Below are 25,272 nucleotides of genomic sequence, written 5' to 3'. Positions count from 1 at the left end.
TGGACATTAATTTTAGGGAGAACACTATTCAATACACTTCTGCAACCACCACCAGTGAACAGCTCTCATAGCCTGTGGCTTTCAGCAAACCAAAGCTTTAAAATACCTCATTTTCAGGAATTTAAGGAAATAGAACATGTTGAACAACATTGGAGTGCTTTGTATGACAGAACTGGATGTTGAGTTACCTCCCTCCTGGGACCCTCTACACTCTGACTCTAGTTTGTCTCCACCTTTGGAATTATCTTTACCCTGAACAAGAGGCCTCTGCATTTTCCCTAGAGAAATCCACCTGGTTCCACTTCATTGATACTTTTTCTTTTTTAATGCTAGGGATCAAATCTAGGACTTCACACATGGCGAATACTCTGTCATTGAGTTGTAACCCCTCTGATAACACTTTATTTTCATTTCCCCACTCCTCTCAGCAAAGCATGGGGAATGGGAACTGCTTCTCCAGAGCAGGAGGGCTTGGTTTGAGTACATCATGCCCCAGTCTATCTAGATGCCTCCCTTGGACCAAGGCCTACTCTTATTAGATGGACACTGCCCAGGATCCATGAGGATCATTCCTGATCCGCAGTGATAACAAATGACAAGAGTCATTTTCTTCTGGGGAGGGGAGGGATAGGAAGAGTAAAAAATCCAGGAACATCTTTCAGGGGAATTAGTAATAGGGACTCCTGAGAGTTTGGCTAGGGTGGTAAAAGGAAGAGAAACCCTTGCTAAACACATACAGTACTGTTTCTTTAAAAAATTATCTCCTAATAGATAACTTTCTGTATACAGTATAAAATTCAAAAGTGACCAAAAGATATTCAATAACCTTAGTCTCTCTGCTACTCTTTTTTTCCACCAGTTTCTTGCAAATACGCACAAAGATAGTCTATAGATACTTATGCTCTTTGTTTTGGTTGGGGGAAAGTACTGGGATTTGAACTCAGGGCTTTGAGCTTGCAATGCATGTGCTCTACCCCTTGAGCCACACCCCAAGCCCTTTTTGATCTGCCTTTCTTTCCATTGAGATGGGGTCAAACATTTTTGCCCAGGTACACCTGGAACTATGATCCCTTCTAGCCCAGTCTCCCATGTAGCTGGAATGTAGGTGTGAGCCACAGTGCCTGGCTACTAACATATTCTTTCAAACTCAAATGGTACCCTACTATACACATTGCTTTATACTTTCTCTTTTTCTGACTGTCTACCCCATAGATAAAGAGCTATCTGATTCCTTTATTTAAAAGACAGCTTCATGGTGTTTCATTGGTGGGTGCATCATAGTGTAATTCACCATCTTCTATTGATGGGCATTTGGATAAAGGATTAAGATTTTTCCCTGTCTTTCTTATGGGGTCCTGGAAATCCCCAGGATAGGAAAGAAGCCAAACTTGCCTTCATAGAGAATTGAGTGAAATTGAAATAGGACTGTCCCCTATATTCCCTTGCCAGAAGCTAGAGGTGAATGGTGATAGAGACTGGGAGAGTTAAGCACACCCAAGATTCTGGAACTGTCCTGTCTGCTGTGACCCTTAAATCCAAATTTCATCTTCTTCTGCACTGTGTTTTGCAGGAACCAGACCTTCCTGTTGATGAAGAGATGATAATGTTGAAATGCCTGGAAACCTTTGATGATGATGATTTGTAAGGCAGATGATTTGTAATACAGAAAATTTGCAATGCAGAAGATTTATAATGCAGAAGGGCTGGGAGGGAAGGGAGTTGAATGACATGGGGAGTTTCCAGTTTTGAATGCTGGCATCTATAGTAACACCTGCCTTAGCTCTCTAACACTCTTTGGAGTGGGCTGTTACAGAAACATCTTTGATATTTTAGTTTCTGATTATTAAAAAAAGTATAAGAGAAGTGTGGCCTTGTGTTAGTCTTTTGGGGTCAATTGGCATAAGAGGCTGGCCTGCCGCAGGGCACACGTCCACTGTGTCTCTCTTTGGGGACAGGGAGAAAATGCCAGATGCAGCTAAGGCTCAGGTTATTAGCCTTTCAAGAAGAGGACAGGAGGGGCCAGGCATTGCCTCAGAAAATGGAGATAGGAGGATCTACCCTCCCAGGCAAAGTTAACAGTGCAAGACCCTACCTGAAAAAGAAACAAAAACCAGAAGGGCTGGGGTCACGGCTCAAGTGGTAGAGCACCTGCCTAGCAAGCACAAGAGCCTGAGTTCAATCCCAGTACAGTCAGGAAAAAAAAAAAAAAGAACAGGCTGGACATGCCCTGGAAGTGATGTAACACCAAGTCCTTTCAGCACATCCTGAACTTAGCACTGCTCTGGTGGATGTTTTGGAGCTATGAAGTGCACCAGCCTCTGCTGCATGCACTGGAACCTGTGAATAGTACTGTTAGAGAAAGATGGGGACTCATAAATCTGTATAGCTTAACTTAGAGTATCTCAAGGTAGACCCCTCTCTCACTCCCTCCCTCTGAACTCTCAGTCAGTTGGGAGGTCTCCTTTTGAATTGCAAATCCTTTTTTAGCTACAGAGCTAAAAAGTTTTTTAAAAAAATGGAAATTTTCTCCATGGAGTTAAGGTACCCGAAAATTAACACAAGTGTATGCACCAGTCTGTCCAGAACCCCGCCCCTCCCTGCACCCACCCAAGGCCATTGGAGACTGGGAATGAGACAGATTTTTCCCTACCTCCAACTTAAGGATGGTATAAAAACATTTTAAAACAAAAATCTCTCTTTTTCCTGCTCATGGCAACTCCATTCCACCTGTAATCCCTTTCACCCTTCATCTATAATAAACTCCGTTATTTCCCTTGCTATGTTCTGCTTGTATTCATCTATGCCAGAACACAAGACCTGGATATCTTCTGATTAGAATTCTTAGTGATGACAGCAACCTGAACCCTGTACCAGGATAACAGAGTAGAGCCAAATACAGCTGCTTCTTCTGGTATAGACCCTGAATGAGTGCTGGGGTGAGATTCCAGTGTTGTGAGCAGTTTTGGTGAGGCTCCTGGCCAAAGGATAGGTAAATGTCCCTGGGCTTGCACCCTGTGGGGTAAGGATGAATTTTGTGTCAAATTGACTAAGCTGTGGTACCCAGATATTTGGTCAAACATTTTCTAGACATTTCTGTGAGGATATGTTTTAGATCAGTAGACTTTGATTACAGCAAATGGCACCCTATGATGCATTCAATCAATTGAAGACCTTAATAGAAAAAGACTGACCTCCCTAGAAGAAGAAGGGCTTCTATCAACAGACCTCTGGATTCAACCTCAACTCTTTCCCACCTGGTAGATTTTGGATTTGCATCTCCTCAATAGCACAGTCCCATTCCTTAAATAAATCTCTCACCTTTCTCTGTGTGTATATGCTTCCTGTTGGTTCTGTTTCTCTGGTGAACTCTGACTAATAGACTGGGTGTGAAGAACAAATGGTTCACCTTGTTTTTTACAGTGTACAAGTCCTAATGACCCTGGCTCCCCTGTACTGAAGGCCTCCCAAGTGCCTTCGCTGCTCCATATCTTTGTGAGTCTGACACTCAGATTAAGTCTTAGGATCCAAACTCAGTCCTGCCTGACTCCAAAGCCCCAGCTCTCAAGGCACCATCCAGTGACATACAAGCAACCCTCAAAGACTCCCAGTGAGGACATGCAGAGATGGAGCATTGCCCTGCAGTTTACAGCTTAGAAATGATCAAGAAGGCACGTGGGCATGTTCCAGGCAGCTGGGCAGGCTGGCTTTGTGGTCAAGAGTTACCCAAACTCATGTGGGAAATAAAAAAAAGAGGGGGCACTTAGGTCAGCCATCTCTACTCTCTTAGGAAACTAGGAACAGGTCAGTGCATAGGAAAGAAGACATGGATCCTCACAGAGGCCCTACATGCAGTAGGCCCTAAGCAGCACACACCAGCTCTAGCCAGCCTCTCACTCATGTCACCAGACTTCACTGTCAACCTACTTAGTCTGATACTGTAACTTTGTTCTGAAGCAGAATGTGCCAGAGGTCCCTGGCACAGTAAACCTTAACAGAATGCTGGGGTGCCCCTTCTCTCCACACCATGTGGGATTAATCTACCACTGTTGTTCCGTAGCCCCAGCTGCCCTTTGCCTCCCCTGCAGGCCCTATTGGATTTTGGCACAGACCAGGGAGGATTTGTTGCATAAAACCCCCTTCACATGCTGCTCTTTTCCCTTCCTCCTGAACTCTTCCTACTTCATTCAGTTACCTTCCTGTATCTGACAGCCACCTCTCTCTATCAGTTGGCATTGCATCAGTCAGGGTTCTGCAGGGAGGCAGGGTAAGAAGGGAGAGAAACACAGAGACTTGCTTGAAGGAATTGGTTTACATGGCTGTGGGGATTTCAAGTCTGAAATCTACAGGTAAGGCCAGCAGGCAGGAGTTGATGCTGAAGTCTTGAGGCAGAATTCTTCTCCTAGAAACCACAGCTCTCTTCTATTTCCTTCAATTGTCTGAATCCTGCCACACTATCCAGAACAATCTCCTTAAAGTCAGCTGATTGTTGGTGTTAAACACACCTATAAAATGTCTTTATAGCCTCCGCCGTAAGTGTTTGATTGGATAACTGTAAACTATAGCTTGGCCAAGTTAATATAGAAAATCAATGGTTACAGGTACCCGTTGAGAATTTTTATGCTGTTGTTGGTTGTTTTGTTTTTGTTTTTGTTTTGGGGTTTTTTGTTGTTGTTATATGTTATAATAGCTCTCTTAAGAGACTGAGCATCTGTTCTTACCTCCATGTGGCAGAAAAAGCAACAGAAAGGTGGAGACCAAAAATCGTATGTTCTCCCTCATATGTGGACATTAGATCAAGGGCAAACACAACAATGGGATTGGACTTTGAGCACATGATAAAAGCGAGAGCACACAAGGGAGGGGTGAGGATAGGTAAGACATCTAAAAAACTAGCTAGCATTTGTTGCCCTTAACACAGAGAAACTAAAGCAGATACCTTAAAAGCAAATGAGGCCAATAGGAAAAGGGGACCAGGAACTAGAGAAAAGGTTAGATCAAAAAGAATTAACCTAGAAGGTAACACACATGCACAGGAAATCAATGTGAGTCAATGCCCTGTATAGCTACCCTTATCTCAACCAGCAAAAACCCTTGTTCCTTCCTATTATAGCTTACACTCTCTCTACAACAAAATTAGAAATAAGGGCAAAATAGTTTCTGCTGGGTATTGAGGGGGTGGGGGGAGAGGGAGGGGGTGGAGTGGGTGGTAAGGGAGGGGGTGGGGGCAGGGGGGAGAAATGACCCAAGCCTTGTATGCACATATGAATAATAAAAGAAAAAAAAAAAAGAAAGGTGGAGAGATCTCCCGTGCTCATGGATTGGTAGAATCAACATAGTAAAAATGGCTATACTCCCAAAAGCAATCTTCATGTTTAATGCACTTCCCATCAAAATCCCAATGACATTCATCACAGAGATTGAAAAATCTACCCTAAAATTCATTTGGAAACACAAGAGACCACGAATAGCCAAGGCAATACTCAGCAAAAAGAACAACGCTGGAGGTATCACAATATCTGACTTCAAACTATACTACAAAGCAATAGCAGTAAAAACAGCATGGTACTAGCACAAAAACAGACATGAAGACCAGTGGAACAGAATAGAGGACCCGGATATGAATCCACACAACTATGCCCATCTTATTTTTGACAAAGTCTCTAAAAATATATGATGGAGAAAAGACAGCCTCTTCAAAAAATGTTGCTGGGAAAAGTGGTTATCCATCTGCAAAAAACTGAAACTAGATCCATGCTTATCACCCTGTACTAGTATCAACTCAAAATGGATAAAGGACCTTAATATCAGACCTGAAACTCTGAAGTTGGTATAGGAAGGAGCAGGAAACACTCTGGAAGTAATAGGTATAGGCAAGGACTTCCTCAATAGAATGCCAGTAGCTCAGTAACTAAGAGAAAGGATGGACAAATGGGACTTCATAAAACTAAAAAGCTTCTGCTCAACAAAAGAAATGGTCTCTAAACTGAAGAGAACACCCACAGAGTGGGAGAAAATATTTCTCAGCTATACATCAGACAAAGGACTGATAATCAGAATATATAGGGAACTTAAAAAACTAAACTCTCCCAAAATCAATGAACCAATAAAGAAATGGGCAAGTGAACTAAACAGAATCTTCTCAAAAGAAGAAATTCAAATGGCCAAAACACACATGAAAAAATGCTCACCATCTCTAGCCATAAAGGAAATGCAAATTAAAACCACACTAAGATTCCACCTCACCCCTGTTAGACTAGCTATCATCAAAAACACCACCACCAACAGGTGCTGGAGAGGATGTGGGGGGAAAAAGGAACCCTCGTACACTGCTGGTGGGAATGCAAGCTAGTGCAACCACTCTGGAAAAAAAATTGGAGGCTTCTTAAAAATCTAAACATAGATCTGCCATATGATCCAGCAATACCACTCTTGGGCATATACCCAAAAGACTGTGACACAAGTTACTTCAGAGGCACCTGCACACCCATGTTTATTGTGGCACTATTCACAATAGCCAAGTTATGGAAACAGCCAAGATGCCCCACTACTGACGAATGGGTTAAGAAAATGTGGTATTTATACACAATGGAATTTTACTCAGCCATGAAGAAGAATGAAATTTTATCATTCACAAGTAAATGGATGGAACTGGAGAACATCATTCTGAGCTAGGTTAGCCAGGATCAGAAAACCAAAAATCATATGTTCTCCCTCATATGCGGACATTAGATCAAGGGCAAATGCAGCAATGTGATCGGACTTAGGTCACATGCTAAGCAGAGAGCACATACAGGAGGTATGGGGATAGGTAGAAAACCAAAACATGAAAGTGTTTGATGTTCCCACTGCAGAGAAACTAATACAGAAACCTTAAAGCGACAGAGGTCAATATGAGAAGGGGATCAGGAACTAGTGAAAAGATCAAGGAAGAGAAGAATCAACTTGGGTTGTAACACACTTGTGCATGGAAGCAATGCTAGGAATCTCTCTGTATAGCTATCCTTAACTCAACTAGCAAAAACGCTTTGTCTTCCTTATTATGCTTATGTCTTCTCTTCAACAAAATTACAGATAAGGGCAGAACAGGTTCTGCCTGGAAGCAAGGAGGGAAGTGGGGGAGAGGGAGGGGATAAGGGGCAGTGGGGTAGAAATGACCCAAACAATGTGTACACATATGAATAAATGAGAAAAAAAGAAAAAGAAAAAGCAATAGATTTGGTTGAAGCAAAAAACCCAATTAACAAAAGAGACCATCAGATCACCTCATCGTCAACTAGGTTTCTTTCTTTTTTCCCAATAAATTAATGGCTAGGCAGCACTTTTGCTGTTGTTTGAAGGATGAAAAACATAAAATTCTCCAGTCTGCCACAAAAGCATTAGGATGTAGAAATCTGAAACTAGTCCTCAGAGTTCATAGCACAGGCATGTGCATCACCTTCAAACCATGACTGAACGGGGGTCACGATGGTAACAGTGGAACATGCAGGAGAAAGGCTGAGGGGCTATGACTGTGAGATCTGAACAGATATGTGGTTTCTGACAGCAGTCTTGAGCTCATGGCAACTCTGAGCTCCAAGAGACCAGCAGTTACACAGCACAGATTGTGTGTGCCAGGAGGTGACTGGGCTGGGTGTCAGATTGAGCTCAGAGCCTGACCTCTAGTTTGACTAACTCAGCTACACATGCTGCTAATTTCATCGAGCTAACTACCTCATGCCTCTTCCTTTCATTAGCTTTCATCCACCAGTTACTCAGGGAAAAAAATGTACTTCCCCAAACTTGATTTTGAACAGTGTACAGAAAAATGCCTTTATGGTAATGTCAGAAACCTGTCCTTTCTGCATACACTTCTCACAAAACTGTCTGTCCCTGGTGCTCTGAAACCATGTGCTCTGACAGAAAGGACAGCTGAGGGAAGACAGGAGGCTTTTCCAGTAGAGAGACACCCCTCTTTATCTTGTGTTGATTCCCTGATGATAGTGCACTCCAAGGATAAAACAGGAACACACATTTGGAAAACTGGGCCTGGCTGGCTGGCTGTCAGCTGTTTGTTGAGAACAGATGGAGCATTGGAAAGTCCTAGAGACATCAACTTAAGGGAAAGAAATAAAGGAATGACATAACTAGACATGATTTGAAGGGCCCTGGGGGCAGAGAGAGAAGGGAAAAAAGGGAGGACGTGCTCTTGACTGGATTGAGAGGTGTCCTGGGCTTCCCTCAGGCAGCTAAGACCAGGACCTGAGTTTGTATGAGTTTATTACAACATTTTACAGAGTTGACCTTATTACTTCAAGACCACCATGCCACATCACTCACAAAAATTAGGCTTTAAAAAGAAAGTACAAATAATAGATATGTTGACATAAATTTTTAAAAGAAAGAAATTTTGCTGATGTGAGAGGGGAGAATTGGAGCCTAAGGGAAAAAATCAGGGAAGAACCCTGAGAGTTCAGCAGGGACACCTGAGGACACAGGCACAGAAGCCAGAAGGTGAGGAGATGGGGATTCTTATGCAGGTGCTTTTCTGCTTGCTTCCCTGTAGATTTCTCGGTGAGCTAGAAGGCTGAGAATCAAGATGAGGGTGAATGCAGAAGGAGTTTTAGAAGAGAAGAGAAGGAGATATCAATGAATTTGGAAAAGCAAGGTGGCATTGAGGATCCAGGTTAAGTTCATGGTCATGAATCCAAGACCAGTCATCTTATTTGTGTGTCTTCTCTAGCTACGTTAAGTACAGGAATAGAATCAGTGAAGAATGGTTTTGGATCAGTGTCAAGGTTTTACTGAGAGGCTGTGACAAAAAGACAGCAGACAAGAGCATTAAGAATGCAAGAAAGTGGTTATTAAGTTTGACCATGGAAAGCTGGATGTTGTGCACACATCTGTAATCCCAGCACACAGGAGGCTGAGGCAAGAGGACCTTGAGCTCAAGGCCAGTCTGAGCTACATTGTAAAACTCTGTCTCTAAAAAAAAAAAAAGGATAAAATAAATTGACTGTGGAACTGAGGCTGGATAAGAAGGGAAGAGGGAGGACTGGTGGAGTGGCTCAAGTGGTAGAGCACCTGCTTAGCAAGTCTGAGGCCCTGAGTTCAAACCCCAGTACTGCCAAAAAAGAAAAAAAGAGAGAGAAGGAGGGAAGAGGGGACAGGTGGGAAGATGGAAGATTTAGAACCTGGCAGGTAAAAGAATTATTGGACTTGAGGGACTACAAATTGGGAGCTAGAAAAGTGGGAGGTCAAAGGATAGTCTGAAATTGAGGATCATAGGAGGCACAGCGAAGGGTAATCCCAAAGCTCATCCTGAAATATGGCCACCAAGTGAGTGGCTGAGATGAACAAAGGACCAGATTATCATGGAGCTCAAGGTTCAGAGAGGCCAGAGTGTAGGAATGATGACTCTATTGATAGGAAGTCACCAGATGTTAAGAAGAATCACTGGAGAGAGAGAGAGAGATGGTGACTGCCACAGTAACATCCTTGGGAAGGGAAGGTTGGTCTGTAGGTGCCAACAACAGAAAGGGATAGGGTGGAAAACCTGCTGGTGTGAGGGTCTAAGCAGAAGTAGCGTGGAGATGTCCTGTAGGACCTGGGATTAAAGTTCGCCATTCCCCACTAGCCAAAGGGAAGCGTTCATTTGTTTTCCAAAGGTAACATTTCACATGCGCGTATTACCAACGTGAGGATGAAAAGAAAAATATTTTAAGGAATTTCCTAGTACTGATTACATTAAAATAATTGTCAGTTTTTTTGTAGGCTGACTGCAAAATGTGTTCTAAGAACAAACAGATTGGGTACGTTATAAAATCAATACAAAATCCTTGTGTGAAGAATGAAAAAACTTTCAAAAGAGCTGAATTGGTTTACAAATTTTATCAACAAATGATTTTTTTTAAAAATGCATGTCTTTTCACCAACTCATTTTTCTACCTGGAAAAACTCTTCTGCATATACACCCTGAAGCTCCTTCTCCCCACCTAGTGACTGCTCCCATTCCCTGGGTGGCTGGAATAGCACGGTGCTCTTCAAAGGTTTTAGTGGAGGGCTGTGGGACAAAAGGAAACAAGAGTGAGATGCGGACAGTATTTGTCCCCTTCACAGGTCCTCCTGCCACACCCTGCACAGCCTGGCACCCACACTGTGCCCTCAATTACACAGGATGCCAGGAGTCTCCATCCACATGACTTACAGACGTCCTTGGCACTCCTCTACCAACTCCTCCAGGACAGAAGAATGAGTGCACTTGCCCCTCCCAGTACACCCCTCCCAGTACACCCCTCCCAGTACACCCCTCCCAGTACACCCCCTCCCAGTACACCCCTCCCAGTACACCTCTCCCAGTACACCTCCTCCCAGTACACCTCCTCCAGTACACCCCTCCCAGTACACCTCCTCCAGTACACCTCCCAGTACACCCCCTCCCACTACACCCCTCCCAGTACACCTCCTCCCAGTACACCCCTCCCAGTACACCTCCTCCAGTACACCTCCTCCAGTACACCCCTCCCAGTACCCTCCTCCAGTACACCTCCCAGTACACCCCTCCCACTACACCCCTCCCAGTACACCTCCTCCAGTACACCTCCTCCCAGTACACCCCCTCCCAGTACACCCCCTCCCACTACACCTCCTCCCAGTACACCTCCTCCCCCCAGTACACCTCCTCCTCCCAGTACACCCCTCCCAGTACACCTCCTCCAGTACACCTCCTCCAGTACACCTCCTCCCAGTACACCTCCTCCTCCCAGTACACCTCCTCCCAGTACACCTCCTCCAGTACACCTCCTCCCAGTACACCTCCTCCTCCCAGTACACCTCCTCCCAGTACACCTCCTCCAGAACACCTCCTCCAGAACACCTCCTCCTCCCAGTACACCCCCTCCCAGTACACCCCCTCCTCCCAGTACACCCCTCCCAGTACACCTCCTCCAGTACACCTCCTCCCAGTACACCTCCTCCCCCCAGTATACCTCCTCCTCTCAGTACATCCCTCCCAGTACACCTCCTCCAGTACACCTCCTCCCAGTACACCTCCTCCCCCCAGTACACCTCCTCCTCCCAGTACATCCCTCCCAGTACACCTCCTCCAGTACACCTCCTCCCAGTACACCTCCTCCTCCCAGTACACCTCCTCCTCCCAGTACACCTCCTCCAGTACACCTCCTCCCAGTACACCTCCTCCAGTACACCCCCTCCCAGTACACCTCCTCTAGCACACCTCCTCCAGCACACCTCCTCCCAGTACACCTCCTCCCAGTACACCTCCTCCAGTACACCTCCTCCCAGTACACCCCTCCCAGCACCCCCCTCCCAGCACACCTGGTGATGGGCAGTACTGAGCCTTGAGATTATGGTACAGGACACAGCTTCCCAGCAACCTGCAGCTCTGGCAGAGTCTGGGGTCTCAGTAGACTGATTCCTAGCTGCCATACTTAGCCTCCTTGACCTGTAACCTCTGTACTATCTAGAGGGGGTCTGACTTCTACTACTCCCTGGCTCTGGGATCTCCAGCCCCCATTTACTCCTGGAAGGGAGGCTGAAGAGCAGTGAGAAGACGTGCGGAGCTTTGTGGGTAGAACAAGTCATAGTAGTGTGACACAAAGCATATGTCCAGCCGTTACTACTCAGCAGATGAGTGTAGGCCACAGGTCCCTGAGCCAGGCTCCTGGAGCGTCAGGAGCTTGCTGCTCCTCCACAACAGCCTTAAGGGGTGAGTTGTGGGGGAGGATGGAGAGGGCACATGGTTGCTGCCTTTTGGGGGACTGTTCATGTCACCTTTCAGCAAATAGCCCATCCTTCTCCTACCCCAGGCTTCTTTCTTTTGGTTCTTTAGAATACTGCCAAGCACAGTAGAAAAGCAGAGTTCTGTGTGGATACCAGCCACTCTCGACCATACTGGAGCTGAGACACCCCAGGACACACTGAGTCCAGCCAGGGTGGCCAGAACAGAGCGCGCCAATCAGGATCTTAATATTTTGCCTCTTGGCAGCCACAGTGCTGGAGATTCTGGAAAGGGTGAGACCTACCTCACCTTTCCCATTGTGATCCAGCTAGGGGCAGAAAGGGAGTACCCGGGTGCTGGGAGACGCGCAGAACTTGGTACCGATGCCACAGGGAAGGCCATAGATGTCTGAGGCCTTCAGAGTCTCCTTAGACTCCTCCTGGATTTGATTCCAGGCCAGGAGACCTCGCTTCTGTGGACTTCCTAAGAGGGGACAGCAAAAAGTCAAGACTGGGCCCTGGTAAAAAAAAAGCCTTCCTCAACTCCAGGGAGGAGGTCTGCCTGCATTTTTAGTGTTTGTGGAATATTTTACATTTGGTGGAAAGTAGAACGCCATGAAGCAGGTGCTATCATAGAGGTCCTTTAGAAAGGCTGAGGGAGGATCCAGAAGAGACAGAAGGAGAGGTGGGTTTCGACCGCCTCTCCAGAGGCCATGCTGATGGAACCTCTATGCGCTTGTTACCCACCATCATACTTGTCTGTTTTCTGCCTCTTTCCATTAGCCTACGGAGTTCTCAGAGGTAGAGACACATCTTTTTTCTCTATGTATTCTCAGTACCTGAGCAAATGCTCAGGGGTTGTTATAACAAATGTGAACGAATGAGTGGATAAATAAATACACGTGTGGTCTCCCTCGGCAATTAGATAGTAGGACTTACGAGAGTCAAGGCCTTTTTCCTTTTATTTCTGGTGTATCTCCCACTTTAGGGCCTGTCTTGGCTGAACTGCGTCTCTCTATAATTCATATGTTGCAGGCCTAACCCCCAAGGCCTCAGAATATGTCTGCATTTGCAAACAGGGGATTTAAAGAGGTAATTAAGTCACAATAAAGCCTCTAGAGGGGGCCCTAGTCCAATTTGACTTTATCTTTATAAGAAGAGAAGATTGGGACACTTGGAGAAATACCAAAAATGTGTGCACAGAGGAAAAGCCAGCCATGTGAAGATGCAGTGAGAAAGCAGACAAGGAGAAAGGCCCCAGGAGAAACCAAACCTACAACCTCTTGAGCGCAGATTTCAACCTCCAGAATCTGTGCATGAGAGAGAAATTTCTGTTGCTTAAGCCACCAGTCTGTGGTGTTACAGCATCCTCAGATGGCTAATACAGGCCCTTCTTATCCCTAAGACTCCAGACCCAGAACCCATTCAGGGTGGGTGTGCTGTGGCAAGCCTGACATAGTAATCAGGGTAGAAGCTCTCCAGGTGGCCCAAACACTGATCATCCACCCACTCCACCAGCTCACAAGCAAGCCCTACCAGGAATGGTGTTGTCCAGGAGAAAGCCCAGAAATCCACCGACAAACATGCCTGTGGTCAGCAGCACCTGGATGACCTGATCAAGCTGGAGGATGCCTAGAGTAAGACAAAAGTGACAGGTTCACAGGGACCAAAGGCCCCAGTGCTCAACACCCAGAGCGATGACAGTCTAGAGGGCAGAAAGCACTCACCTGTCTGCAGCTTCTCAGGGTTCTTGTTCACCCAGTTGGGAATGGCAAGCCCACAGTACATGGAGAAGCCAAAGACAAAGAGGTTCCTAGATGAGTTCATGTCCACGTACTGCAGATGAGAGACCCCCGGAGGCTGAGTGGGCCATCAGCACCTTTACCATGCATGGACACCTCAGCTGTTTTCAGCGATCTGGGTGCCTCTGGTTGTTTTAGGGGTCACTGTGGCTTCAGGGACCAAGAATTCCCTTCCTCTCCTCCTCCCTGATCCACCCCATCTAGTGGGGTCTTCTAAGGAAGGGCATTGCTACCACATTTCTCGGGGTGCCTCGCCTTCCTCACCTGCAGGTTGGAGATCCCCACGGCACTAATGAGCCCAAACATGATGAAGAACATGCCTCCAATCACAGGGGTTGGGATGGTGGCAAACGCAGCTCCGATCTTCCCAAATACACCCATCAGGAGTAGCACACAGCCCGCAGCTACGATCACCATCCTGCTCCCCACCTGCAGTACCCAGACAGAGAGGACAGGGGTGGGAGCACCAGGGTGCCAGATGCCGCAGAGGCCCTGCTTCCGTCACCTCAAACACTGCCAAGGTGAACTTGCAGGAACAATGCCACGTATCCCAAAGCAGTCCCCTCTGCTATCAAAGGGGGTGTTGGAAAGGATGAGGATGTGACCTTGGACCTGGCCTCTGCCTTCACCTCTCCCCTCTGCTGCGCTCAGACTTGTCTTCAAGTCCTGACCCAAACACTTCTCCTCTAATAAACGTGCACAGAGATACAATTCAGGATGGCCCCATGTTAAGAATGGGGCTTTGAGAGCCAATCCTAGCTCTGCTACTAACTAGCTGTGTGACTTTGGCCACATTACCTAAATTCTCTGAATTTACCACATGGGATTAGTAGCACTTCAGAAGACTAAATCAGATCGTATACATGAAGTGCTTAGAACAACAAAATGTACTAAGCACAGTAAGTACTTAAGCACTCAATAAAGAATGAAGGTTTTTGTCTCTTTTTTGAAAGGGACAGAGGTATACAGTTCTGTTGCATGATGTCACCTCTCTACACACAGCTCATGCTGTGCTCTATGTGGATCACATGTGTCTATTCCCACATTAGATCACATACTCCCCAAAGACAGGACTCTCATCTATTTTACTATAGCTGCTCCTCACCTTGCAAATACTCTGTGTTTCAAACACACGTGTTTAATGTATCACAGAAGGCCAGGGCAGGAGGAAACCCAGAGGAAGCCTTGTCAAACCTCTCATCTTAGAGAGGAGAACACCAAAGCACAAATGGGGGCATTAAGGAGTCCAAGGCCACACAGGAGCCATGTGACAGCAATACCAGCATCTTCTGTGTCTAGTCTAGCCATCAGTCCCCTGGATTTTGTCAACAGCACTGTGAGTTCACAGTTACACAATGACTTTTATACCACATCATTTTCAATTTCCATGTCACCTCTTACTTTGTAAATGAAGTCTTATGTAATCTTAGCAGGGACAGACACCAAACAGGTAATCTAACAGAGAAAATAGATAATTTCCAACAGCAATCCAGGATGTGCTATGAAGATAGTCAGAAGAAGGTAATGGGGCTCACAGTGGATGGGAGGGAAACCACTGGAGGCCTGCCGGGTCGGTGAGAGTTCAGTTGAGACCAGAGGGAAGACCAAGAGCCATGCACACCATTACTGGAAGAGTTCTCTAGATAGGGAACAGCAAATGCAGACCCGGTGTTGAGGGAGCCTGGGTGGTCTGAGAGCAAAAGGAAAAGCAGTATGCCTGGGCCTCAGTGACACGTACACAGGTGGGAGGTGGGAACCCAGAGTAAGATATGAACTCCACCCTGAGGGCCTGGGGGGCCATGGGAAGGAGTCAATAAAATCCAAAGAAAAGGAAAAAATAAAACATGGCCATACAGTGAATTATTATTCACTCTTAAAAAGAAAGGAAGTTCTGCCACATACTACTACATGGATGAGGTTTGAGGACATTAAGCTAGTGAAATAAGCCAGTGGCAAAAAGATAAATATCTTGGTTCTACTTATACAAGGTCCCTGGAAGATTCAAATTCATGGAGACGGAAAGCAGGAGGTTTCTGGGGGAATGGGAGAGGAGGAATGGGACAGAGGTTCAGTGCTGCAAGATGAGCAGAGTTCGAGGGATAGATGGTCTGACGGTTACATGACAGTGTGAATGTGTGGAATACCACACACCACAGCTGAGCATAGTGGCATATGCTTGTAATACCAGCACTCGGGAGGCAAGATAGGAGGACTGCAAGTTCAAAGCCAGCCTAGGTTCCACAGGAAGGAAGGAAGGAAGGAAGGAAGGAAGGAAGGAGGGAAGGAGGGAGGGAGGAAGGAAGGAAGGAAGGAAGGAAGGAAGGGAGGGAGGGAGGGAGGGAGGGAGGGAGGAGGAAGGGAGGGAGGGAGGAGTAAGGAAGGGAGGAAGGGAGGGAAGGGAGGGAGGGAGGGAGGGAGGGAGGGAGGGAGGGAGGGAGGGAGGAGGGAGGGAGTTATACATTTAGAAATGGTTAAGAAGATAAATTTGAATTCAGAACCCTATACTGTACTTGCTAAGCAAGCACTCTACACCTCCAATAAATATAGATTCTATCACAGTAAAAAATTTAAAAATCCAAGACAAAAGAAACCTTCAGTAGAAGGTTTTTAACCAAAGTGGTGACAGGATGTGATGTGATTTACCTTTTTTTTTTTTTTTAGTGGGACTGGGGTTTGAACTCAGGGCTTCACATTTGCAAAAGAGGCACTCTACCTCTTGAGCCACACCTCCAGCCCATGACTTACATTTTTCAAAGCTCCTTCCATAGAAGTCATTTATTATTATTGATCAACAAATTTTCTCCATTAGGACAGTGATAGATTTTTCTCAACAACTAATCCTTTGGAGCATTATAAACCCTTAGCACACAAAGCTGAGATGAGGCCCCTTCTCCGGTATCACACAGCATTACCAGTCCTGTTGAGAATCTTAAAAATGATTCTCTTACTTCATTTCCATACAGGACCAACTGATGCTTACAGCCTATAGTTTCAGAAGTGACTAAAAAAAATGCATGATCCAGCTGGAGTCACTACTTATGCCATTTCCTGATTTGCATAGGGTTTTTTGGATAACTAGTAGTTTTGAAGTGCTAAGGAATATGTTTTAACCACCTCCTTATGTAGTTGTTAGATCTTGAAATTAAATGAACTTTCTATGAAGTTTTCTAGAAAGATTTAAAAGAACCACCTACCCCATCCCCATCCACTCCATCAATGGGCCCAGTGCCACACACACGCAGCTGCCACACCTGTCACTATTGGTTGTTGTGCCAGTCAAGGCTCAAAGCCAGGGTGTGGACAATAACTTCTATCAGTGAGGCAAAAGTGACCTCTGAGCTTTTAGCATGATGACTACACTGCATGACACTGCAATGGCAGACACATGTCCTTATACACTTGTCTTAATCTGCAGAATATATAACCTCAAAGGGAACCCAAATGTAGACTATGGACTGTGGGTGATGATGATGTGACAGTGTGAGTTCATCAGGTGTAATAAATGTACTTCTGTGTTGGGGGCTGTTGATAATGGAGGTGAGGAGGTGACTGACTGTGTGGCAGAATGGTTTTGCATATGTGGTACTGGGATTTGAATTCAGGGTCTCATGTTTGCTAGATCAGCATTCTACCACTTAACCCATACCCCTCAGCACTTTTTGTTTTAGTTTATTTTTCAGATAGGGTCTTACACTTTTGCTCAGGCTGGACTCAGAGTGTGATCCTCCTACCTCTACCTCCTGAGTAGCTGGAATTAAAAGCATGTACCGCCACACTCAGCTTTTGTGTGGCAGAAATTTACCTTTCACTTAACTTTTCTGTGAACCTGAAACTTCTCTAAAAAATTAAGTCTTAAAAATGATTTCTGATTTAGAGTTAGAACTGTGATGCAAATGTGTTTAATATCCCATCATGAGTCGATGGTCGGTGAATGTATTTAGATAGTTTTTTAATCTGTTTCTCAACCCTTTGTGTCTATACCCAGCCCTTAAAAGATACTCTAATGTAGTTTTAGTTTTGCAAGATGAGAACGTTCTGGAGATCTTTCGTACAACAATGTGAATACACTAAACACTACTGAGCTGCACACTTAATGTAGTTATGATGGTAAATTTTATGTTTTGTGCTTTTTACCACAATTATAATCTTTTTAAGGGCTGGAGGTGTGACTCAAGTGATGAGTGCCTGCATCTCAAGTGTGAGGCCCTGAGTTCAAATCCCAGTGCCATGAAAAAAATCTTTTAAAAAAGATACTCCAGTGTTAAAGTCTACTAATGCAGCAACAAATTATCAGATTATACATTTACTTATTTCTCCTTCCAGTCCAAAAGCTTATTTATTTAACTGCCCTAATTAGAAATTCTTATCACAGAAAAAGGACACTTTTGTTTTGTTCTTTTTGCAACCTTGACAATTATCTATGGGAACAAAGGCATGACAACAAACACAACAGATCAATTTGTCAGATTCAACCAAGGCCCTTCAGATATGCTGATGGCCTGATAGGATGGCGGTCATTCCCAAAACCTATCACGACACAAGCGTATCATGTAGCCTTGGGCCTCTTTGGGTCTTGGGATTGACATTCAGGCTGGCAGCCATGACATCCTAGAAAAGTGACGGGAGATCTCTGGCCTTCAGGAAGATTTCAAGATCCAACACAAAGCAATACCCTAAAAGGCCACAAGGGGAAGTAGGAGTCCATAAAAGCAAGTGGCCTTTGAACCTGTGCCTCTTTCAGGGTTAATCTAACCTCCTACTTATTTGATCTGTAGCCTGCTTTGTGTCTGTGTGCCTTTATTCCCAACCTGTTCCCTCTCTTCAAAAGGGCTTCAATTTGAAAACTTTGTTTTGACTATTGAATATAATTTTCTGTTCTGCATAAAATTTGACCCCTTTTGTAATTATGTGGTCCTCTGCTATACTTCTGTGTAGGTTGGTAGCCCTCCTGGGGAAAAATGTTCCCCTCACCTGTAAAAATCTTTGAAACCTTGGGCAAGTATCAAAAAGTCCCGCAGGGTCATGAACTACAGGACTTGCTATAGGGTGCTGAATTAGGACTTTGCTCATGGATGTTAGCTCCAGCTGTGGTAGAAGTCACACGGGGTACAGAGCGAGACAGATCACTGCTAGAAAGGTGCACTGCCACCAGGCTGCTCATCAGAGCCACAGAAGGAGCAGTAAGTCCAAGCAGGTTGGGATGGTTGGGGGAGAGTGTATTTTTCCAAAACTCACAGGACTTGTGCTGGGAACCATAGCAAAGACAAATACTGACTTTTTCTAAGTCACTTTAGAAAGCACCATCCTGAAGAATTCTTGCTAATCCTTTGGAAATTTATTGTGGAAAATGGAAAGCTGTGAAAAGATTTTAAACAGCGATTAATCCTGTTGTAATTGAGTTCTAGAAAGATCGTTGAACAGCCATGTGCTAGGTGGACAAGACCCTGGAAAGAAGGAGGATGAGGCACTACTGCCAGGAAATGAATGATCAGGCTATGGCCCTGGGAAGGAAACAAAGAGGACAGGGAAGGAGTAATGATGGCTCACACCTGTAACCCTAGCTACTCAGGAGGCAGAGATCAAGAGGATTGAGGTTCGAAGCCAACCTGAGCAAATTGTTCGAGACCCTATCTCGAAAATATCCAACATAAAAAAAGGGCTGAAGAAGTGATTCAAGTAGTAGAATGCCTGCCTGTCAAGCATGAGGCCCTGAGTTCTAACCTCAATACCACCAAAAAGGAAAGGAAATAGAAGCCGCAGGTAAATTTCTAGACAGCAAGCAGTTGTGATGAGATGAACTCACAATGACCAAGAATGCAGAAGTTAGGGCTGGCGTGTGTGGGTTTCAGAGACCACTGAGCATGAGGGTTCCTGGGTTTATCAGGTGGGGCTAGCCAGGGTGCAGTTAACTATTCCAAGCTGGACTAGAGGTGATGGACTCCCACCTAAACCTCAGAAAGTAAGGAATTTCTTCAGTGCTCAGAAAGCCACCAATGCCTGCCAGTGCCAAGATAGAGTTATTTGTAAAATCACCACGATCAGAGAAGGTCAAGAGTAAAAAGCAGAACCATGGCTCTTGAAAAGGTACCCATGTCCTAACGACCAAACCTGAAAATATGTTGCCATGCATGGCAACAGGAACTTTGCAAGCGTGAATAAGTACCTAGAAATGGGGACAGGCTTCTGAATTATCCATGGGCCTTCTAAGTAGAGAACCTTCCCAGCTGTGGCAGAGGAAGATGGAGGAAGGAGACAGAGCCCAAGGACATGGCAGTTTTTTGATTACAGAAAAGACCAGGCCATGGGTGTCTTCCCCACTCCCCAACCCTACACCAAAGCCTTCAGAGATGAATACAGCCCTGCCAAAACCACCATTTTATCTCTATGAGATCCAGGTTTGATTCCTGACCTCTGGGTTAATAAAATAATACATGTGGATTGCTTGAAGCTGTAACTTTATGATGATTTGTTACAGCAACAACAGGAAACTAACTTGTAGGGTGGCAGATTCAGGCTCCTGGCTTGTCCCCAGAAGCCACTGTCAGCAGCCTTACCTTGGTGATGCCCAATGCCCCGATGTTCTCGCTGAAGGAAGTGGTGCCATTTCCTGTCCCCAAGGCCCCTGCCAGGAGGCAGCCGAGGCCCTCAATGCCAATACCACGGTTGATGGCGTGCTTTGGAGGGGGTGGGGCCCCTATCAGACGGGCACAGGCATAATAATCGCCCACCGACTCCACCATTGAAGAGATCACTCCAGCGATGATCCCAAAGACCCCAGCCAGACTGAAGGTGGGGAGGCCCCACTGTCCTGAAAATACGATATGGAGAGAATGTCCAGTCAGAAGAGGCTCCTGAACCCCAAGTTATTTCTCTGAAAGACTTTAAAGACTGGGCACAGTCCCTCACAACTGTCCAGAGGCTTTGGCTGGGGTTCCTGCACTGCCATTGCTCCCTGAAGATGGATCAGATGGCCAGAACTTGAAGTTGCTTTGCAGAGAAACCCAGAAATTGGGCATCTTCTTTGAAACTATTGGAAGCTAAGACTCCCTTTTGGAAGGGAGGCCTCAGGTCCATAGTCCATGAGGCCAGGTGGTCCTTGTTGGACCCTGGTTATGTTTCTCCATGAACCACAGGGAAAAGAGACCAGAAGTAGCCTAAGGGATGCCCTGGTCTCCCCAAAAATATCAAATTCATCCCCAGGCCTCCCTTGAGTGAGATCCACTGAATCCACCAGGAGACACAAAAGTCCGGTTGGAAGTCATGGCTTCTTTCACCTCCACAGACTCCCAGGCCTATGGGTTCTGGGCAAGAAGGAGGAGGACTAAGAATATAGCCCAGCTCTGAGGTGGATCTGAGAGTATGAGCCTCCCAAGGAATTCTTAGAACAACCTAGGCTCTATTTCTTCTTCTTCTTTTTTTTTTTTTTTTTTGGTGGTACCGGGGTTTGAACTCAGGACCTCATGCTTGCTAGGCAAGCACTCTTACTGCTTGAGCCACTCCACCACTAGAGTCTACTTCTTCTCTTAGGAGTCATATGTGGATCCCCTGGGGCCCATCCCTCCCCATCAATTCCTCCCCTAGCCCTTATTCAATTCTCTACCCAGTACCCTGAGCCCCACGGACAGTCCCAGGAAGCATGTGTCCCAAGCAAGAAGGGGCTCCCATCTTCTCCTCACCTGGATAAGGGAAGCGAAACCATGGGGCCTGACTCAGGACATTGCCTTTGGCATCCGTGCGGGCCTGGTACCCATATGCAGTGGGGGCTGAGGGGAGGACATTGTTGATAGTGAGCAGGAAGCAGATGAGCCAAGAGATGCAGAGGGCCAGCATCACCTGTGGAGGGAACCACTCTTCAAGCTCTGCCTGCCCCAGCTCCCTTTCTCCCTGAGGAGAGGGTTTGGGAAGTGCTTTGAGATGAGGGATTGGGTTACTGACCCTGCTAGTGACAACAAGAGCCTGCTGTGCCCATGGATAAATTGGCAAATAGGCTGGAAATAGAAGTACAAAATGAACCATGGGAGGAGACCTTGGGCAAACTTGGGGCCGACATGTCTAGTGCACTGGGTATAACCTGGAACAAAGGGATTACAATCTGGCTCTCTTTCCACCATTTTCTGACCACATGAACTTGGCGCAAAGTCTCTAAGCCTCAGTTTCTTCATCTGAACCACAGAACTATAATCACTGCTCTGCAGACCCTGAAATAGGATTTCTTTAAGTGAGGTCCTCAGTTCTGGTGGTGGGAACCCCAGAACTTTGTATTTTTAGCACATTCTCCAATATACTCCAATCACTGCCTTGTGGGGTTTTTGAGAGATCATAGAATCATTATGTGGAAGTAACTTTTTACATGAGAAATACAGTTTGCATTTAAATTAAACCTGAAGGCATATCTATGTGGTTGACAGGGAGTGAATTCAACAGGGACCACTCAGGCACCACCATCATTATAAGCATTTGAGTCACCCAGGAGCCACTGAGGAAGACCCTGATCTAAGCAAGTTGGCCCTTGGTTTCATGTTATTAGAGATGAACCTGGCTGTCTGTCCCAGCTATGAGGACAGCAGGGACCATGAGAAGGCTGTCCCACACCAGCGCCCAGAACAATGACCAACGGCTCCCGAGATGGCACGCCATCAACCGTTAGGGGGGTGCACCCCACACACCTCTGTAAAGAGGCCACAGTAGATTGAGGATCATTCAATTTGAGGCCACCAGGGCATAGATTGGCTGCTCTGCACTCTCCAGGTGAGTTGACTAAGAGTAGAAGAGGGTAAGGGGTGCTTCTTACAGGGAAGACCTGAAACAGGTAGAACTTAGAAATGTGACACTTCTTTCCTCCGTAAGCTGGCACAGGCAGCGGGATGTTTTTCAGGAACTGAGAAAACACCACGATGAAGAAGATGGTCCTGAAACAGAAACAAGGAACACACCCAACCTGGCCACTGAACTCATCCCAGGAGGGAAGCACGCCAGCCTTTGCAGATGGACCAAGAAGCTGAGCCACCATGTGTCTGTGGGACCAAGGTTCCCTGTCTGCAGTATAGGCAGGTCCTGCCATCCCTGAAGAGAGGCTGCTCCCTGTTGGAAGCTTCTGGGGCCGAAGAAAAATAGTGAGGTAGGATGCCTTTGTTTCCAGGGGTCAGAGAGAAATAAGCTGCCGGCAGCCAGACAGATTACGCAGTTAGAATCAATGAGGCCCAAGTGAGGCCATCTTATCTCCCAGGCCATTCTGCAGATCTGATGATCTTCACACCTCTGCTCCACAAAGAACAGAGTGAATGAGAGTCCCCCCAAGTCCCTTCAAATCTCAGTGAGAATGCTTAAGGCCTCGTTTTCTGTGATGCCTCGCTGACCTTCCCAGCTGGCCATCATCACCCTACTCCAACCCCAAAACACCAACAGCACCCTACAGCTGTCTCCTGGTATCTCAGTTCTGGGTCCCAGTCGTGTCTCTGAGACTGTAATATGCTTGACAGCTGGGACCGTTCTTAATGAACGCTTCCCAACTTAATGAAACCGTAGTTGGCAGGGGACCTGTAGGATGGATGTTTTGTACACACTATTATGCTTATACACTGCTTGTGATCAACTCATTATCTGAGTATTAATAAGGTCACAATAATTAGCAGTAATAACGAATCATAAATAGCAGCTTCAGTGCCTTTTAAAGTATGATAATGTTCGTGAAAGTAAAGTATTTATAAACTACAAGAGTTTGCAATATCCCAGACTCTTATTATTCTTACCAGATCATCAACTAAAGAGGACTCAGCTGGCCACTGTCCCCAAAGAGTACTTACATGATGGAAATCCCCCAGTGGGTCCCGGCCTCATTGCCCACAGAATCAAAGAGAGGCAGGGCCACCAGGGAAATGGTCGGAGCAATGGTCAAGGGGCCAATGAAGCGCATGAGGAAGCCAATGAGGCCTGAGAAGCCCACTAGCATCTGGACACAGGAAGCGACCATAATAGCACCCTGCAACTGAAGGGAAAGAGTGAGCTTCAGCCCAGCCCAGGCCACCCTGACAGGCCCAGCTTCGACAGCCCACTGCCCAAGCTGGTCACCCCTACATGATGCATTCCAAAGCAGTGCAGAGCCAAAGCTGACACCCAAAGGAACAGAGGGATGGGAAGCTCCCATCTCATTCTTCTCTCCAATGTGTTTCCAACTGCCCGTTGGACGTTTTCATTTAACATGAAGCTTTTCAGGAAATGAGCTTCAAAATGACTGATTAATCATAGCCATGATACTGACAATGACTCAAAACACTAGCTTCATTCAGTGGTATGTTGAATGTCTTGCTGCTATATTTTTCTGTTCTCCTGTTTCCTGTTGCAGGAGTCAGCAAACTTTTTCTGTAAGGATCCAGTTAGTGAATATTTTAGGTTTGGTGGCCATACGGGCTCTGTTGCAACTTTTCCAGACAAGATGCAAACAAATGAGCATAGCTGTGTTCCAATAATGCTTCATTTATAGACATTGAAATTTGAATTTCATATAATTTTGACATGTCAGGATATATTATTTTTCTTTTTAAATTACCATTTAAAATGTAAAACTATTCTTAGCTCACAGGCTACTCAAAAATAGGCAATGGGCCAGATTTGGCTCCTGGACCAAACTCTGATCTATTAGACTAAATGAGTTTACTTCTCCTTTTTTACTTAACAGTTTGGAATAGTCCACCTTCTCTTTTTATTCTTTTAGAAGTTACTGTTAACTTTTTAATGTGAATATCTCACCGAACAAAGCCTACAGTTAAATAAATTTTCCACTCTCCACCCAACTAGTACAATCACTAAAAAATATTAACTCCCATCACCATATTCTCTGTTTCCATTGCTGTTATTGTCAAATATTTGCTTATTTTTCCACTGCCTTTGATTCTTAGTATGCCTTTTGTTATATTTTCCTATAGGAAGTATTTACGTAGGTATACTTATTACTGTGTACTGAATTGTCCCCTTCCAAATTTATATATAAAAGTCCTAGCCCCCATTGTGACGGTATTTGAAAATGGGGGTCTGGAAAGTAATTAGGTTTAGATGAGGTCAGGAGGATGAGGCCCCATGATAGAAATAGTGCCTTATGAGAAAAGGAAGTCCCTCCCTGTCTTCCTCTTCCTCCTTTTCTTCCTCCTCCTCATCTTCCTCCTCCTCCTTCTTCCTCTTCCTCTTCTTCCTCTTCTTCCTCCTCTTCCTCCTCCTCCTCCTCCTCCTCCTCCTCCTCCTCCTCTTCCTCTTCTTCTTCTTCTTCTTCTTCTTCTTTTCTCTCTCTCTTTCTCTCTCTCTCTCTCTCTCTCTCTCTCTCTCTCTCCCTCCCTCTCTCTCTCTGAAGGGTCTCACTACATAGCTCAGGCTAGCCTCAAACTTGCAATCCAGTCCTCCTGCCTCAGTCTCCTGAGTGCTGAGATTATAGACATGTGCCACTGCACCCTGCTTAAGAATATCTTTTAGTAGCTATTTCAATTTAAGGTCTGTGACTAACAAACTCTCTTTTGTCTTTATTTAACTTAAAATGTCTTTATTTTGCCATTAATCTTGTATGACATGGACTTCTACAGTTGGGGACAGAATTCTAGAATGACAATGTTTTCCTCTTAGTGTTTTGAAAGTATTTCATTGTCTTCCAGCCTTCTGATGTTTTTGTATTTCTCATTGCTTTAAAGATTTTTCTCTTTGTATTAGATATGACAGTTTCGTTATATTGTGTCTAGTTGTGGATTTATTCTACTTTGGACTTTGTGTACTT

At 45.5% G+C, this 25,272-nt stretch overlaps 2 protein-coding genes across 5 annotated transcripts in view; one reads left to right on the top strand and one right to left on the bottom strand.

The window, feature by feature from the left end:
* Stra8 (stimulated by retinoic acid 8) overlaps positions 1 to 1,863 on the top strand; it is a 58,275-nt gene extending 56,412 nt beyond the window's left edge. For all 3 annotated transcript variants that reach the window (XM_074062550.1, XM_074062561.1, XM_074062558.1), the window contains one exon: positions 1,571 to 1,863. In XM_074062550.1, the coding sequence (XP_073918651.1) occupies positions 1,571 to 1,645 (75 nt within the window). In that variant the 3' untranslated portion in view covers positions 1,646 to 1,863. The remainder of the gene's footprint in view (positions 1 to 1,570) is intronic.
* Positions 1,864 to 9,852: 7,989 nt separating this feature from the next.
* LOC109698595 (solute carrier family 23 member 1-like) overlaps positions 9,853 to 25,272 on the bottom strand; it is a 43,056-nt gene continuing 27,636 nt past the window's right edge. The window contains exons 5-13 of one of the 2 annotated variants that reach the window (XM_074062459.1): positions 23,321 to 23,502; positions 22,309 to 22,426; positions 21,194 to 21,350; positions 20,072 to 20,325; positions 13,782 to 13,946; positions 13,443 to 13,551; positions 13,252 to 13,347; positions 12,021 to 12,199; positions 9,853 to 10,039 (exon numbers count right to left, since the gene is read on the bottom strand). In XM_074062459.1, coding sequence (XP_073918560.1) covers positions 12,045 to 12,199; positions 13,252 to 13,347; positions 13,443 to 13,551; positions 13,782 to 13,946; positions 20,072 to 20,325; positions 21,194 to 21,350; positions 22,309 to 22,426; positions 23,321 to 23,502 — 1,236 coding nt within the window. In that variant the 3' untranslated portion in view covers positions 9,853 to 10,039; positions 12,021 to 12,044. The remainder of the gene's footprint in view (positions 10,040 to 12,020; positions 12,200 to 13,251; positions 13,348 to 13,442; positions 13,552 to 13,781; positions 13,947 to 20,071; positions 20,326 to 21,193; positions 21,351 to 22,308; positions 22,427 to 23,320; positions 23,503 to 25,272) is intronic. The other variant, XM_074062466.1, reaches the window with a different exon arrangement.

The sequence above is a fragment of the Castor canadensis genome, chromosome 2 (genome assembly GCF_047511655.1).
Source record: "Castor canadensis chromosome 2, mCasCan1.hap1v2, whole genome shotgun sequence".
Taxonomy (NCBI): Eukaryota; Metazoa; Chordata; class Mammalia; order Rodentia; family Castoridae; genus Castor; species Castor canadensis.
Note: the sequence above shows the minus strand (reverse complement) of the source record. Positions and strands in the feature narration are given on the sequence as shown.